General features: G+C 48.0%; 1 protein-coding gene across 1 annotated transcript; it reads left to right on the top strand.

Annotated features, from left to right (window-relative positions):
- Window positions 1–846: 846 nt before the first annotated feature.
- On the top strand, window positions 847–5920 carry LOC136505050 (serine/threonine-protein kinase D6PKL1-like). Its single transcript, XM_066500129.1, has 3 exons — window positions 847–1065; window positions 1637–3378; window positions 4784–5920. The coding sequence occupies exons 2-3, from the start codon at window positions 1838–1840 to the stop codon at window positions 5619–5621; spliced, it is 2379 nt and encodes a 792-aa protein (XP_066356226.1). The 5' UTR covers window positions 847–1065; window positions 1637–1837; the 3' UTR covers window positions 5622–5920.
- Window positions 5921–15537: the final 9617 nt, after the last annotated feature.

Raw genomic sequence — 15537 nt, 5'->3', positions numbered from 1 at the left:
ATTAGATATGGTTGCAGGCACACTTCATAGCATCTATGAGGGGTTTGAGTCTGTGATCTTGCATCATTGCATGATGTTGATCCATATATATGCCTCCTCTTTTTGAGCAAATGGATCTATCAATATTATGTTTCCATCTAGCTGGTTGGTTCTCTTTTTCACGATACATACAATCTATCACCCTATTCGCTTATGCTGAAATTTGGCTTATACTAATACTTATGCTAAAATATTGTGAGAGAAAAATACTGTTCCATAGCTGAAAAGTAGCTCAAGCGATCATGATGTATTTTGCAGGGGAAAATTGGAACAGTGAGGTCTAATCATTGTGGGATTTTGTGGTTGAATGTTTTCCGTCTAAATTCTTCAACTCATGCGTCTCAAAAAGAATTCAATTCTCTTTTTTTAGGAATCAAACAATTTTAAATTTAATTAAACCTATATAACAAACTACTAACATTTATATTACCGGATTATAAGTATCATTACATTGACAATGTAATATATTGTCATAATAAATCTAATTGGAGACATATATATTGACATTTTTTCGTACAAACTTGATCGAACATAAAATTACTATCAAAATCTAGAATTTTATTATGTTTGTGACGGAAGTGGTAAAACAGCGAACAATTGCAGCCGTTGAGATCTTGATTGGACGGCTGAGGATGCGCCCAAACGGCACTTGGACTTGTCAGCCCGTTCGGCAGGCCATAAATAATCATAGATTATTTACTGCTAGTTAATTTAGTGTGAGAGAAAAATACGATAGTATACGAGTAGCTCTGCAAGGAGGATCCTGGACTGCCTTTATGCCGATTCGTCTTCGTGGGGCGCACCCCGTCTCCTCTCTCTCTCTCTCCCCCTTTCTCTCTCCTCTCCCCCCTCTCTGTGTCCCCTCTCGCTCCCTTGCCCTCTCTACGCCAGCACACCTTCTCCGAAGCCGCCATTCCCAAGAGCAGCAGAAGCTGAGCTCGTCCCCCCAGGACGCAGCGCCACCGGTACCACTCTGCCGCCGCTTCTCCCCCTCCCACTCGTGGAGATCCGGGCCGGCATTTCCTGGTAAGCTTCAGCCTCCAGCTCCGCTCTTGAGCCGTTTTCCCGATCCCAAATCCGGTCCATGGGCGAGGCTGGGTTCAGATTAGTTGCGAATTTGCTGCTTCGGCGGGGTTCGTAGCGGCTCCGCAAAATGTGGTGTCGCTGGAACCGAGTCGGCGCCGCCGCCGTCTGGATCTGGAGCTAGCTTCGTGTGTTTCTTCTGGAGCAGAAAAGTTTCGATTTTTCCTCTTCTTTTCCCCGGTTTTTAGTAGATTTAACTGGCCTGGTCTGCGAGAGGCAGCTCTCTCTGTTTCCGCTTTCGTTTCCTCTACCTGCTGATTCGAAACGGCGAGTGAACATGGGTTCTCAGTTGAGAATCTGGCCTTTGTTTTCCCCTAAACTGTGGCTTCCCAAGTTTTTGATTTGCACTAACCTTGCTTGCCAGTTGTGACTTCAGTTGATTCGGTTGTCAAGTGTGTATATTTCTTCTTGGCGCCTTGTGTGCTCGCCTCTGAATTTCTTTTCTTCAGCAATTTTGAAGACGTAGCTGTTGCCATGTCTCAATCACTAACTCTGGATCTTATGATCTTCGCAGGGTGGGCACTGGTTGCTGCGCTTGTTATTAAAAAAAGGCCTGCTTTTTTTGGGAGCTCCCTGGTGCTCTCATCTTGGAAGACGTCCAGTGAAAGGTGCAGGTATTGTACTATGACTTGCCTGCCCAGGATGCCCCTGCCGGCGACGGACTGAGAGTTGGCGTACTCCTTGTCTGCCAGTGTTGAATCAGTCTAATTGGGCCATGGGGTCGTCTGGCTGTAGCTCTGAGATAGTTGAGTCCACCGAGGAATTCGACAGTACACCCTTTGGTGGATCCAGCTTGCTGCATATTAAACTCAAAGATGAGGAGAAGCGCGGCAAATGTCATGATTATCCTGTGGAAGATGACCTCGACCAGCTTCTTAAAGCTATCGATAGCAGGACCTTCCGAAGGGCGCTTAGTCCTGGTAGTACAGGTGGAGATGCGCTGGGTAAGAGTGTTCTCAAGAAACCAGCTAGGTCTGGGTTGTCTCAAAGTGCAGGCATCGGGATATCCTCCAAGACTGTTAATATGAAGCAAGCGCTAAGAAGGCTATGCATTTCCCAGGCATCAGAAATGGCTGCAATGAAGAGGTTGTCGATGTCACCTGGATCTTCAAGTTCATCCGAAGCTGGGACTATCCACAGGCTTTATGCCTCTTTGATGGTCCAAAGTAGTTCTGAGGGTCTTCTGCATGATGATGAGAAGATGAACCTGATTGAAATATCGCTCACTCCAGAGAATATTGATAAGAGTTCATCTAGAGGTACGAGTGAGTTCAGTGAAGACTGTGAATTTGAGACAGCTGATGGAAGTGCAGTCACCTCTACCTCTATCTGTTCTGCTTCGTCAACCTCCGCTGAGATTAGGAAGATCAGAATCCAAGATGTCATCAGTGGTGACCCTATGGATAACGAGAGTTCCTTGGTGGAAAATGGTAAACTAGGAAGTAAATTTTCTGCAGCTACTGATGATGGCTCTCCCAGAGTCCCAATCTTGAGCAAACCTATCACTACATCCCGACTTGTGAAGCCAGTCTTTCGATGCAAGCCTTCCGGTAAGAAGAAAGTGAAAGAAGAACCATCTTCGTTGGGTGATTCCTCCAATAGTACTAAATTCTGCTCTTCAAAGGAGTCAATCTCCCTCGCATCAACCAGCTGCTCTTCAACATCTAGTGTTACAAATCCCACCAGCTGTGCAGAAGAAGAGAAATCAACTCCAGGGCCAGAAAAATCTGATGGAACATCTTCCGAGTGGTTGGCAGAGGAAAAGGGCGAGTGTTCCCAGAATTCAAAGAGCAGCATTAGTGAGTATGGTTGTAGCACAAGTATCAGCGGCGAGAGCCAATTTGGATTGTGTGGCTATAGTAACAGGCCACACATGGCAAAGGATCTGCGCTGGCTAACCATTCGTCAGTTGGCATTGCAACAGGGTTCCTTAGGACTCGACAATTTCAAGCTTCTGAAGAGGCTTGGTTGTGGGGACATTGGGACTGTATATCTTGCTGAGTTGGTTGATTCAGATTGCTTATTTGCTTTGAAGGTTATGGACATCGAGTACCTTATTAATAGAAAGAAGATGCTACGAGCACAAGCTGAGAGGGAGATACTAGAAATGCTAGATCATCCATTTCTCCCAATTCTTTATGCCCATTTTACCACAGACAATCTCTCATGCTTGGTCATGGAGTACTGTCCAGGCGGTGATTTGCATGTTCTTCGTCAAAGACAACCTGGAAAAAGCTTTCCAGAGCCAGCAGCAAGGTAAATTCCAATCAATACTTAAAACTTAGAGCATTAGTTTATATTCAGTGCACTAGAAGTCTCCATGGTTTTATCTGTTCCTTTTCTGACTTTGGTAATTCTTCTAGAAATAAATTTACCTAGTGACCACAAGTTAAATGCAATGACCAATATACTACTGTACACTGTCTACCTTACAAAGTTGTTTCAATCTGATTTTCTTGTTTATCACCAAGATTAGAATTGAATGCTCAAAACTACCCATGTAGCCAGATGAAGATTTTAGTTCATACTTGCTGTTTTAAGTCAATATCTTCTTGAGAGAACTGTGAAGTTGTATTTGCACTCTTTTGAGTTTCAAATACACATGGAGAGGAATACCCATTGGATGAAAGAACATGAAACCCCTCTGTTTCTATAGAGGTACGGAAACGGTTGCGGTTAATAAAGTAGGTGAAGTGGTTGGATTTTGTGAGCTGTTCCAACCACTGCAGGATGTGACTCCAAGAGCCGAACGAGAATGAATACCACACAGAAGTGTCAAGAATAGGCTCCCTAATAGAATGTAACCGATCCATTATGGATCGATCAAATTGGTACGGAAGTTATAACATGGGAAAAGCACAGAAAACACAACTTATTTGAATAACCCGGTGACCTACCATTGTAGAAGTAGGATTTTTGGCAAGCAATAAGCACTTAAATAATACAATTCAAGTGCACCAGATTCTGTATCACTTCGAAGAAAAGTTTCAGGAGGAAGGGGAACCAACAGAGAGATCCAAATCGAACCTAAACTGGAATGACATGAAAAATCTTTTTCAAAACCTATCATTAAGGGGGTGAGGACGATATGCGGAAGGAATAAAAAAAAACTTGTGATTGGTGTGGAGGGGAAGATCTGCTTATGAAATTGTTCAAGAAAGAATCATCTCCTTTCATTATTTCTTTGTTCTTTCCAATTCATTCATTTATTCCGACGGCTGGGACTACGCGATCTGCTATGTTCTTTTGCACAAATAGCTAAATTGTCTGAGTGATCTTGCATTTGTGCCTCCATTGTAACTGTTACCTGGGCATGTAGTTGTAGGCACTTCAGTCTTTAATTTGTTTGTCAGGCATTGTAACTGTTACCTGGGAATGTAGTTGTAGGCACTCGAGAGTACAGTCTTGGTTGGTTTGTCAGGCATCTCATTCAGTGCCCATAAGCTTATCACAAAAACAATGTCACAGGCCTTCTTTTGCAACAGTAATAACTTACTGTTAAGGTTTAATCGTCAACCTGTAAATCTGTTTTGTATTTTTCTACTCTGTTGTGCTTGTGAATTATGCATGGCCTGTTTGCCTTCTTGTACATTCATTTAGTTCTCAACTAGTTTGTTGTGCTTTGATCGTTTATGATAGTGATGAAATGGTTGCATTGTAGGTTTTATGTTGCAGAAGTTCTCCTTGCTTTGGAATATCTTCACATGCTAGGGGTCATATACCGTGATCTAAAGCCAGAGAACATTCTAGTCCGTGAAGATGGGCATATAATGTTATCGGACTTTGACCTTTCACTGAGGTGCTCAGTGAATCCTGTGCTCCTTCGGTCATCTTCTATTACAGCGAACCACCAACCGAGGAAACTTACAGGACCTTGTGCAGAGAACTACTGCATCAATTCGTCTTGCCTCCAGCAACCCTCTTGTGCCCAAACATCTTGCTTCGCACCACGCCTACCATCAATTCCAAAACCTCAGAAGCCTAAGTCCTCCAAGAAAAGGCTTCCGCAGCTTGTTGTAGAGCCTACTGATGCACGCTCTAATTCCTTTGTTGGCACACATGAATACCTTGCACCAGAAATCATCAAAGGGGATGGCCATGGAAGCGCTGTTGACTGGTGGACCTTTGGTGTCTTCCTTTATGAACTTTTATATGGCAAGACACCCTTCAGAGGACCTGGGAATGATGAAACATTGGCAAATGTGGTCTCACAGAATCTCCGGTTCCCAGAGAATCCATCTGTGAGCAGCAATGCCAAAGATCTGATCAGAGGTTTACTGGTGAAGGAGCCTGAGAACAGATTTGGATCGTTGAGAGGAGCTGCTGAGATCAAGCAGCACCCTTTCTTTGAAGGCTTGAATTGGGCTCTAATTCGATCTGCTGCTCCACCCGAGACACAACCTAGCAACGTCGTGACTCTTGCGAAAGAGCGGAAGAAAGAAGGCAAGTGCCTGGAGTTCAGAAGCAACTCCGAGGACCTTGAGTTTGAAGTTTTTTAGTTTGGTTCTGGTACAGTTTAGCACTATTTCCGCTGATATAGCCTACATTTTTTTCTGAGTAGCCAAAGGCTGGGGGTGTACATGTAGATTCCTGTATTTCAGTACGTGCTATGTCCCTGTCAATAGCATCACTGAATTGAAAAGAATAAGCAGAGCTTATGCTATTATTATCATCGCTGCTGCATATGAATTGGTTCCTATTGTAGGCTCAGTTAAGTTTACTCGTATATTTGCATGAACCTTTGCTGATCCCTTTTCTGCTAACCACTGAAATTGATGGATCCCTGGAAATTGCATTTGATTGCATAAAGTATTGGTGTACTACTTTACTCCAGCTGAAATACAGTTCCATTAAACCCAGAGTATTTCAAAAGGGGAACCCATTTACTTAAAAATCCAGAAATTTCTTGGTCCCCATAAATTCTCAACCAGTTTCAGCATTGAAGAGTCCCAAGAAAAGTCTCAAAATAATCGAACTGCAGCGATTCCAGTAGTACCTCTTTGTCCGATTCCTCCATAGGATTCCGCTGCAGATGGCATCACTTTGGTCATTTGGAAGCATCACATGCTGGCATCCAGTCTTCCACATGTCTGTAACATCACTTGTCACGCGTGCATGTATCATTTATACTGTCTGAATCCCAAGCTGAGCCAGCAGCCCAGCACAAATGCACATCTGAACTTTTAGTAGTTCAGTTTCATCCTACAGATGTCCTGATGGCAATCCCGCAACTAACTGGCTCAGATTGTCGGATGAGCCCCAGTGCTATGAGTATGACAGGGACCTTGCTTGTGTCTGTTAGAAGCTATCATTTGTGATCCATGACCGACACCGCCATGATTAGGGCAAACACCTAAGCATTTACAGTAACTAAAATGGCCATGATGCGTCAAATAAGAATGAAATTTTATTCTGCTGTTTGTTAGCAGCATAACACCAGTGATATGCAAGTCTGCAGCTGACGGTGGTTACGTTAGGTTGGTGTCTCTTGGCTAGTTTTTTTTTCTTATTACATTCATTTACATCTAATATGGTGAAGAGAAAAAAAAAGCATATTTGAGTTGAAGCCTTTGTGACGGTGCCATGTCATGGAATCATCCTTTCACGCTCGGCGGGCATATCTGAAAGCTGAGAATCCACCTTGCCTTTTTGCTCTAGGCATGGAATTGTATACAAGAAAGTGAGGGCCATGGCAGCCTTAAGAAGGTTCACTCACATTCCTTATCACAGTGCAGATGCACATCACTTTGCAGCATCCGAAGCAATGTCTACCCTAAGCAGGTAAGGAAACACCCACTCCACTTTTTAAGATGCTTGAAGAGTGTGGTTCAAGTACAAGTCTCGTGGAGATACATCGTCATCCATGTTCTTGCACTGACTAGCCGCATGATCCCCCAAAAAGCAGCGGTGATAGGTGCTTTGGTTTGGAATCTAGAGTTTAGAAATGTGACAAAGAGCGAATTTTTTGAGATGATGGATCAGGCATCTTAACCAGATTGCATCGAGAGTAGGGCCTGTTTGAATTCTTTGGCCTTAAGTTTAGTTGCCCAAAGTTGAGGACAAAACTTTAGACAACTTTAGCTCACTTTGCGGTCTATTTGTAAAGTTTGGTAAACTTTAGACCATGGGATCCAAACAAGCTCTAAGCGACACACGGTTACTTGCCTCCACCCTTCGTCTTCAACCTCTCACCCGACCCGCCTGGCTGTTGGCTGCACCTACCAACCTCGGCCAACGGAGTTGCTACTGTTGGTCATGCCGCTCGCCACCTTCGCTATCGTTGATTGTGCCACCCACCATCCATCGCCCATGGCCGTAGTTCCTTTCCCTCACCCTTATTCCAAATCGGAGGATGGAGACAAAACTTTTTCATCTCCGCGTTGGCTTTGGCCCACCGGATGTTCCACACCGCCCCCCCCCCCCCTGACCACCCCTCAACCTGCCACCACCGCCAACCCTTTCTAAGGCCACTGGTAGACCCCTGAAACCCAAAACCCTAACTCCAAATCCCACCGCCACCGCCCGACCTCGCTGGTGACCTCGCCGTCGGCGGTGCCGCCCACCGCCTGCCACTTTCTTCCCTAGTTCTGACAGCATCAACGTGCATGCGCTATCTCTAGTGGTGACTATAACACCCTAATAAATTCATGATTTGCAATATTTAAAATTTTTCTAGATTTAATTAGCGATAAGACCTATTTTTTGGTAGAAGAAAATATATTGTATATATTAAATTAAACATGATATAGGTTTAGACTCGTGTATTTGTGGGCGGTTTGGGAGAAAGCACTAATATTTTACGTTGAAAAAGTTCCACCCACGATCGTCCCACTAGATGATTCTACGCTAATGTATGATTAGGGCGTCCGTCTAGGCATGTGCATCCGGATGCGCCTCGTTCCTGGGCCTACGTAGCGAATCAGGCCCAAAAGCAATCATCTCCTTCATCTCTACCGAGTGACATAACCCCCACCAACGGAAATCCCCACTCGCTTCGCTCGTTGCGGCTTCAAAACACTGGGCATCCGCCCCACTCTACCTGGTGCCCCATTCCTCTCTGCGTCGCATTTTCCCACCACGCCACACTCACTCCTCCTCCAGAACCTCGCCACGCCGCGCCCACTCCTCTAGAACCTCGTCAACGCCGGTGTGGTCGACGAGTCGGACATCTTCGACGGCGCGGGGGACGACAACAATGACCTCCTCCAGGCACTCATCAGTGTGGACCTTCCTGGCGGGGACCTCAACCTCGGTGTGTGGAAGCTCCTGACCGTCGCGACGCTCTCCTTCACCGGTGTGCCCACGCTGCTCGGGTACCTTGTGCAAGATGACTGCCCAACATAGGTTGCAAGCTTATGTTTCAAGTGTTTTGGATGTTTCATCTAGATGTTGCAAGTGTTTCATCTTGATGTTGCAAAAGTAGATCGTAATGTTGCCCATATTGCAATGGCTATACACGTCTGTTTCAAGTGTATGTTCCAAATGTTTCATCTGTTTTTTCAGACGTTCATTGCAAGTGTTTCATCTGGATATTGTATATGTTTCACACGTATGTTACAACTGTTTTATCTGGATGTTGTATATGTTTGCAATAGTTTCAAGAGTTTTCATATGCTTTTGCAAGTGTTTTAGACGCTTGTTGCAAGTGTCTCAGCTGTTTCGTACGAATGTTGCAAGTATTTCATCTGGATGTTTCAAAAGTAGATCGGGATGTTGCACATGTTGCAAAGTGACTCACCTATCACAACTGACTGCTGCAGCTGCTTGGACGCCGTGCATGCGCGTGGGGGGAGCGGAGGGATGGAGCGTTGCTCGACAGCGGGTGTAGAAAGCGAAGGGCGATGGTGGCTGGGGCACAGGCAGTCCCCATGCGATATGCGGGTGCGGCAAGTTGAGGGGCACGGGCAGAAAGCAGAGGGGTAGTGCGGGCGGACAGAGGCGCTAAGTGAGGGCACAGTTTCCTGGGAGCAATAGATGCTGGTGTCAAGTACAGAAATGGACTACAGCCACTGTCGTTTAGACATGAGTGTCGGTCTGAACGTCCGAGCACTAGTCATGCCGATGATTCTAGGGCCCGAGAGGGCCACCCCATATTATCCAGTGAGAAAATAATTAAAATAAATATTCCAGGCCGGGCTCGGGTGGATAAAAGAAGCTTTTTGTGTGGCAAAACATATATACTATCTACTAAAGCTCACGGATTCCAGGTCAAGCGGGGCCAAATTTGCTCAGGTCTAATATAGGTTATAAATTTTTTATTGCATTCATTTCGTGTGCATATTGTTTATTTGTGTGCAAAAATATTTAAAATGTGCATTCATTTCGAATAGGTTTTAAAATCCTTTTAAAAATCTATTTGCAAAATATTCTAAAAATCCCACAGCTTAGTTTGGGCCTAGTATCCTCCTCTCCACCCAAACTCCCATCTCTTCCTTTCTTTTTCCCAAGCCCAGGCCACCGGCCCAACTCCTGCCTTCCTCCCTTACCACATAGGCCGACGCACCACCACCGGCTCAGCTACCTCCTCGCTACCGCCACCTTAGCTCGATCGTCCAACACTAAAGATGGCAACGGGGACCCGATCCCCGATTCCCCGTGGGAATTCTTCCATTAGGGGACGGGGATGGATTTGGTAGGAAAGTTGTCCCCGTCGGGGATGGTGGGGATGGGGATGGTTCGTTGATCCCCGACCTCGATCCCCACTGGCCCGCCCCGCGAAGAAGGCACCAGACGGCCGGGTTGCCACTCGCCAGGCCCATGTAAAAGGCCCAATAAGTCACAAAGTATATAATGCACCATTCCAACCCTAATTTGTTCCTCAGTCACTATCCAGCCAACCCTGTCCTCCAGCCATCACACCACCCCTTGTCTCGCTCGGCATCTCGCACTCTCGGTCTCACGGTTTGCCTCGCCCATGAAAAGACAACCAACCTGGGTCTGGGGGGGGGGAAGCGGGGGGGGGGGGAGACAGAGAGTAGGTAAGGAGGGGAGAGGAAAGCGAAAAGCGGGTCATGAGTGCCCCCCCCACTTTTGCTCCAATCGGCGCCGCCTCGTGCGAGATCTGCTTCACGTGCCCTGCCGCCACGCTGTTGCCGAGGTGAGCTCCGCCTGCCCTCCCTCCCCCGCTGATCCGCGCCGCCCGATTTGGCACTCGGTTTCTGGCCCTAGATTCCCCCCGCTTGCTGTCCGCGTCTGTGGTTTGGGTCGGGGCCGCGCTTGGAGTTGCGGGGGTGTGTGTTGCCGCGGTGGGTCTCCGGTGGTGGTGAATTGCAGCTTCGCGCTACGTGGCTCTGGTTCTGGTCTCACTTCTTAGGGAGTCACCTGGGCGGGTTGGTTTTGGTCAGCCGATGGGTTTTGCGGCTGCTTTTAGGCAGTGAACATTTCTTCTTCTAGATTGTTGATTTGAGGAATTCTATTCCAAGCTTATACCGTGGGGACGAGGACCTCGTCGGGGATGCATTCCCCGCTCGGTTTCGGGGATTGGGACAGAATGTCCCTTGTGAGCTTTTGCAGGGACGGGGAAAATCTTCCCCCGTGGGGACGGGGACGGGAGGATGATCCTCGACGGGGAATTCCCCATTGCCATCGCGATCCGACACTGCTTCACACTCCCTTCCCCTCCTCTACCTCTAACGAGCGGGCCTTGTTCGTTACTCCCTATTTTTCTCCTTCCCCATCTCTTCTTATTCCTCTCATTGGAGCACCCGTCGCCGCCCTTCTCTTCTTGTGGGCACATGCCCACATGACCACTGGCCCCACACCTCGTGTGTCGCCCTCGCCCACGTTGTCCCCTACGAGCGACCACACCACCTCAGTTGCATGCCATGCCCCTCATCTAGCTATTGGGCACGCGGTGCGCATGCCTCGCCCACGCTAGGCAGCTTGTGAGCACAGGCCGCAGCTCATGTCGCTACCTCCCTTCCTCTCTCATGAGTTTGGCCCTACCTTGTCCAACATTTTTGCTGGCAATCCTTAACTCCACTAATTCAATCGTCAGAATAGTTTAAAAATGATGATTTCCATATCTTACTTTAGCAACACCTTAGCTATAGTGTTTAAATCTAACAAATTCAACAAATTTTGTGTCTCAACATGTTTCGCAAGGAATAAAGATGGTTTGGAGCACAATTACCTAGATTGGATCAAATGGGTGTCTCAATCGACTTGGCCCTTTATATTTACTAGAAAAAATACCCGTGCGTTGCAATGGGAGGGAAAAAGCTATCAAATGTTAGTAGAAAACAAGGGCAAAATGTTATATATCTATTTATGTTTTACCCTTTCTATAAACTTTGAAAGCTATAATTTATCTTATGATGACCGCATGACGAGCGCTGTGCGACGGTGTTGTTGATGTAGATGTGGAGCCGTGATGGATGGGTTCGGGCTCACCTCCTTGGTGCGGTGGCATTGTTGGCATAGGCCGTAGGCGCCATTGCTGATGACGTCCATGGTTGTCCCGACATCGCTCGGTGCAGTGATGTTTTTGGTGTAGGCGTGGAGCCGTTGTTGATGGTGTTGAGGCTCGCCTTCTCGGTGGAGTGACGTCGTTGGTGTAGATTGTTGATGGCATCCATAGTTGTCTCGATGTCACCAGGTCCCATGTCACGTAGTCTTGTTGTCAGGGTCATGACCCTGGTGTCTCAAGGCACCGATTAGTTAACAGGCCAAGCGTCCACAACACATCAGTTAGCGAAAGCCTGAACGACCAAGACCTAGCTAAGTCAAGCGAACTAGGCCAGAGGGCCACCTAGGGATAGTCCACACGGGCCTTCAGTTGGGCCACCTCACGAACAAAACTCGAATGCAACTGGCAGGCCTCGTCCCTTTCGAGCACAAATCTCCATATCGCTTGCCGCCTGATAGTATGGGATAGGGGACAGGGGCTTGCCAGCTCCGGAGCCGGAACAGACTATGGAAGGATGAAACCGGATGGGCCTCTGGTCTTTGATGCCATCGCCGGAGAGATGATCCTGAGCACACCCACGGTGCACAGCCAAATCCAAAGAACAACGTGAAAATCACTTACCCTTGTTCTTGCAGAGAAGATAAAAGGAGCGACGGCGGTCCATCGACCTCAGGAGACTCTTCACGAAGGTGCTTCCCACGATCCATCACTAGGTGAGCAATTACAAGCGCACGAGTAGAAAGGAGAAGGCAACTCAGGAAATGAGAGAATGACACCTCCCACAGCGCACCACTCCAACGGATTTATAGCCACAAAGATAACCTCGACAAGCAAACTAGGCCCATGACCAATACTAACCACTTTGATAAGCCCGTAGGGCAGGGGAGGCGACTGGCAGAGCGGTGACCTCTCACGCGATAACCCAGGCCAGGTAGGCCCTGCTCGCTTTCATATTCCATATCAACTCGGTTTACACGCCTTCATTCAAAGCTCGCCTCGTTTCTCATGGGTGGACATCCTCAATGCCACATGATCACGGAGGTCAAGCACCCATAAACCTGCACGCAAGAGCGACCCACCATGAACATAACCCCGTGTCGTGCTTAGGAAAACCTCTCTTGGGCTAGCCCTTAGAAGGGCTCGAGGCCACAAAAGGGATAGGGGCAGGGAGGAGATGGGCCCCTACAGCTCTAATCAGTGGTACGGAACCACATGACCATTTCTCTCTGTGTTTGAGTCATCTGCTTCAAAGTCTCCCAAGTTGAACCCCTCTAGGGGGAGGCATCTTGCCCTCTGGCTGTTGCAGAGGCGGTTGGGGACCAACGGGATTGACGGTCGACGATTTATGGGACGTCTCTCGACTTGTCACAACCGAACTCCATGTCAATTGGGGAGGATATCGGTCCCACTTGAATTACCCATGAACCCCGATGAGCCGCACTGCTCTGACTGCATTGTTACGGTGGACAAGCCTCTCCCCACGTGGGGTGAAAACCAAAACCTACCTGTAACAAGGCAATACGACCCTTTGGGTCAGAAAAGGGCAGCAGGAGGAAGCTAGAGCCAGGCCCGAGCGGTCTCGATAATCAGAATCAGGCCATGGCTGGTTCCTATGCACATCCCAAAAATGCTACTTGAAGCCAGACCACGACGCCTCGTGCTCCCACGAGAGTCGATGACCCTTTCAGGAGGGATCGCAGCTAAAAGTCACACAACAGCGCCTTCCTCATGAAGTGACACTGTAGCTTGTAGACATTTGGGAGGAGAGGTCCAAGGTGGCTTGACGACCTTGTTGCCCTACATGACGAGAGGCCAATGACTCACCCAAAGCCTGCAATCCCCAAGGTCATAGACATTTGGGAGGAGAGGGCCAAGGTCGCTCCACGACCTTGTTGCCCTGCACGACGAGAGGCTAATGACTCACCCAAGGTCCGCAATCCCCAAGCTCACAGACATTTGGGAGGAAAGGTCAAAGGTCACTAATGACCTTGCTACCCCGTGTGATGAGAGGCCAATGACTCACCCAAGGTCTGCAATCCTCAAATTCACAAACATTTGGGAGGTGAGGTCCAACGTCTCTCAATGACCTCGCCGCCCTACGCGGCGAGAGGCTAATGACTCATCCAAGTCCTGCACCCTTGAGCTCACAAAAACTCAGGAGGAGAGGTCCAAGGTCGCTCTATGACCTCGTCGCCCCACGCGGCAAAGGACTAGTGACTCACCCAAAATCTGTGTCACCGAACTCGTGAATCTAATCTCGACTGAACAGGTCGAAGGTCAACGACGTCTCACTCGGATAACACGGCCACAAAATGCGTGTGGCCAAACCGCATATAACAAGCAAGCAAAGGCTCACAAAAGGGTTGCAGCAACTCCGGAAGGAGGATTCCTTGAGCTTTTATCCATATCTTATATGATTACAAAGCGATGTGCGGGTGATCCGCACACAAGGAATGCAAAAGCTGATACCACTACAGTATCATTGAAAAGCCCTCGGGGAACGACACTACAGGGGAGGCGAGATGAAGCAAAAAATGAACTCACAAGCCATCTCGTAGTGTTGCAGCCCTGGGGATCAGAACGTGGGGAGGAAGAGAGCGGTAGGACTGCCTAGCTCCAACAAACACCTTGGCAACCACTCTGGTGCCAAGATGGAGCAAAAGTGAGGCCAAAGTGTAGCCATGTCACAAAGGCAGCACAACCCCCTACACGGCAGCCACGCCATCCTTTCCTTCTCCGCTCACAAGATCCCTTCTAGCACCAATTGTTGAAGGGGCGCCACCAGCTTCCGGGCACTACCGGTGATCCCCAAAGGGACACATGATAGGGAACCACGCGGTTCTCCTCGAACTTCTCTCTCCCATTTTCTCATTCTTTCAGCAAGAAGGAAGGGAACAATTTATAGACACAGCCATGAGTGGTTCAAATGGAAGGGAGGTGCATACTTATAGGCCCAAGGGTGGACCAAACAACCCAGGACCCCCGCGCCGCGTGTCAAATCATAGGAGGTCTCAACCAATGTCAGATACCCATGTAAGGCCAAGAAAATCAAGACTCTCACAAAGGCAGGAACAGTATGATGTCGACGAGACTACTCAGACCCGCCTGAGGTCACAAGCCCTGATACATAGCACACTGACACAACAAGGCTCAACGGTCATGTACCACGTCGTTGGGGTGCCCTAACAGGGTAGAGCACAATGGCCACCTACCGCATTGAACGCACTTGCCCCCAAGGGATCGAGCGACGAAGCTCGAATAAGCCACGACTACAATCCCACGCACAACCCACATGCATCTTAGCGTTTTCACGATCACTTCACTTCATGATCATAAAAACACTCGAGGGCTACTATTGGGGGGGTGTCTTAAGGCACCGAGTAGTTAACAGGCCAAGCAGCCTGCAACACATCAGTTAACGAAAGCCCGAACAACCAAGGCCTAGCTAAGCCAAGTGAACCAGGCCAAACGCTAAGGCTAGGGTCAGCCATGGCCCCATCTTCGTGCCTTAGCCAAGCAGCGCTCAAAGGGCGCGTGACCTCTCCTCCGTCCCAACCCCCGGACGGAATGAGGAGAGGTCGAGCGCCGCCAAGCGTACCTACTCTGACAAGAACGAGCTCACCGCACTAACCCCATAAGGAGGTCTGGTCAGGCGCCATCCCTGTGCCACCCCGCACAGACAATACAATACCACCCAAAGCGGTGACTATAACACCCTCGGTGTTACACTGTACAATCTTTTGCTAAAACACTACATGAGCATCATACTTATGTGTAAATGTGAATTATAGAGTGTAAAGCAAAATACGGAACTCGAAACGTTCACTGGAAACACAAAACGAATGTTATATTCCATGTCGCGTTTTATCGCTTAAAGTTCTAGCCAAATTTTTATTGAAAGCAAATGCTATAGAACGCATACCCGGCACTTTGATAAAGTTTATAGTACAAACTTCGCAGGTGGCAATGAAATACGTGTGGTTGAAAATGGGATTCGCTAGATAGCT

Source organism: Miscanthus floridulus, chromosome 14 (genome assembly GCF_019320115.1).
Source record: "Miscanthus floridulus cultivar M001 chromosome 14, ASM1932011v1, whole genome shotgun sequence".
Lineage (NCBI taxonomy): Eukaryota > Viridiplantae > Streptophyta > Magnoliopsida > Poales > Poaceae > Miscanthus > Miscanthus floridulus.
Note: the sequence above shows the minus strand (reverse complement) of the source record. Positions and strands in the feature narration are given on the sequence as shown.

Excerpts from the sequence above, each read along its gene's own strand:
- LOC136505050 (XM_066500129.1), top strand. The coding sequence starts at position 1,838 with ATGGGGTCGTCTGGCTGTAGCTCTGAGATAGTTGAGTCCACCGAGGAA. Across the intron at positions 3,379-4,783 it reads TTTCCAGAGCCAGCAGCAAG|GTTTTATGTTGCAGAAGTTC; the intron begins GTAAATTCCAAT and ends GTTGCATTGTAG.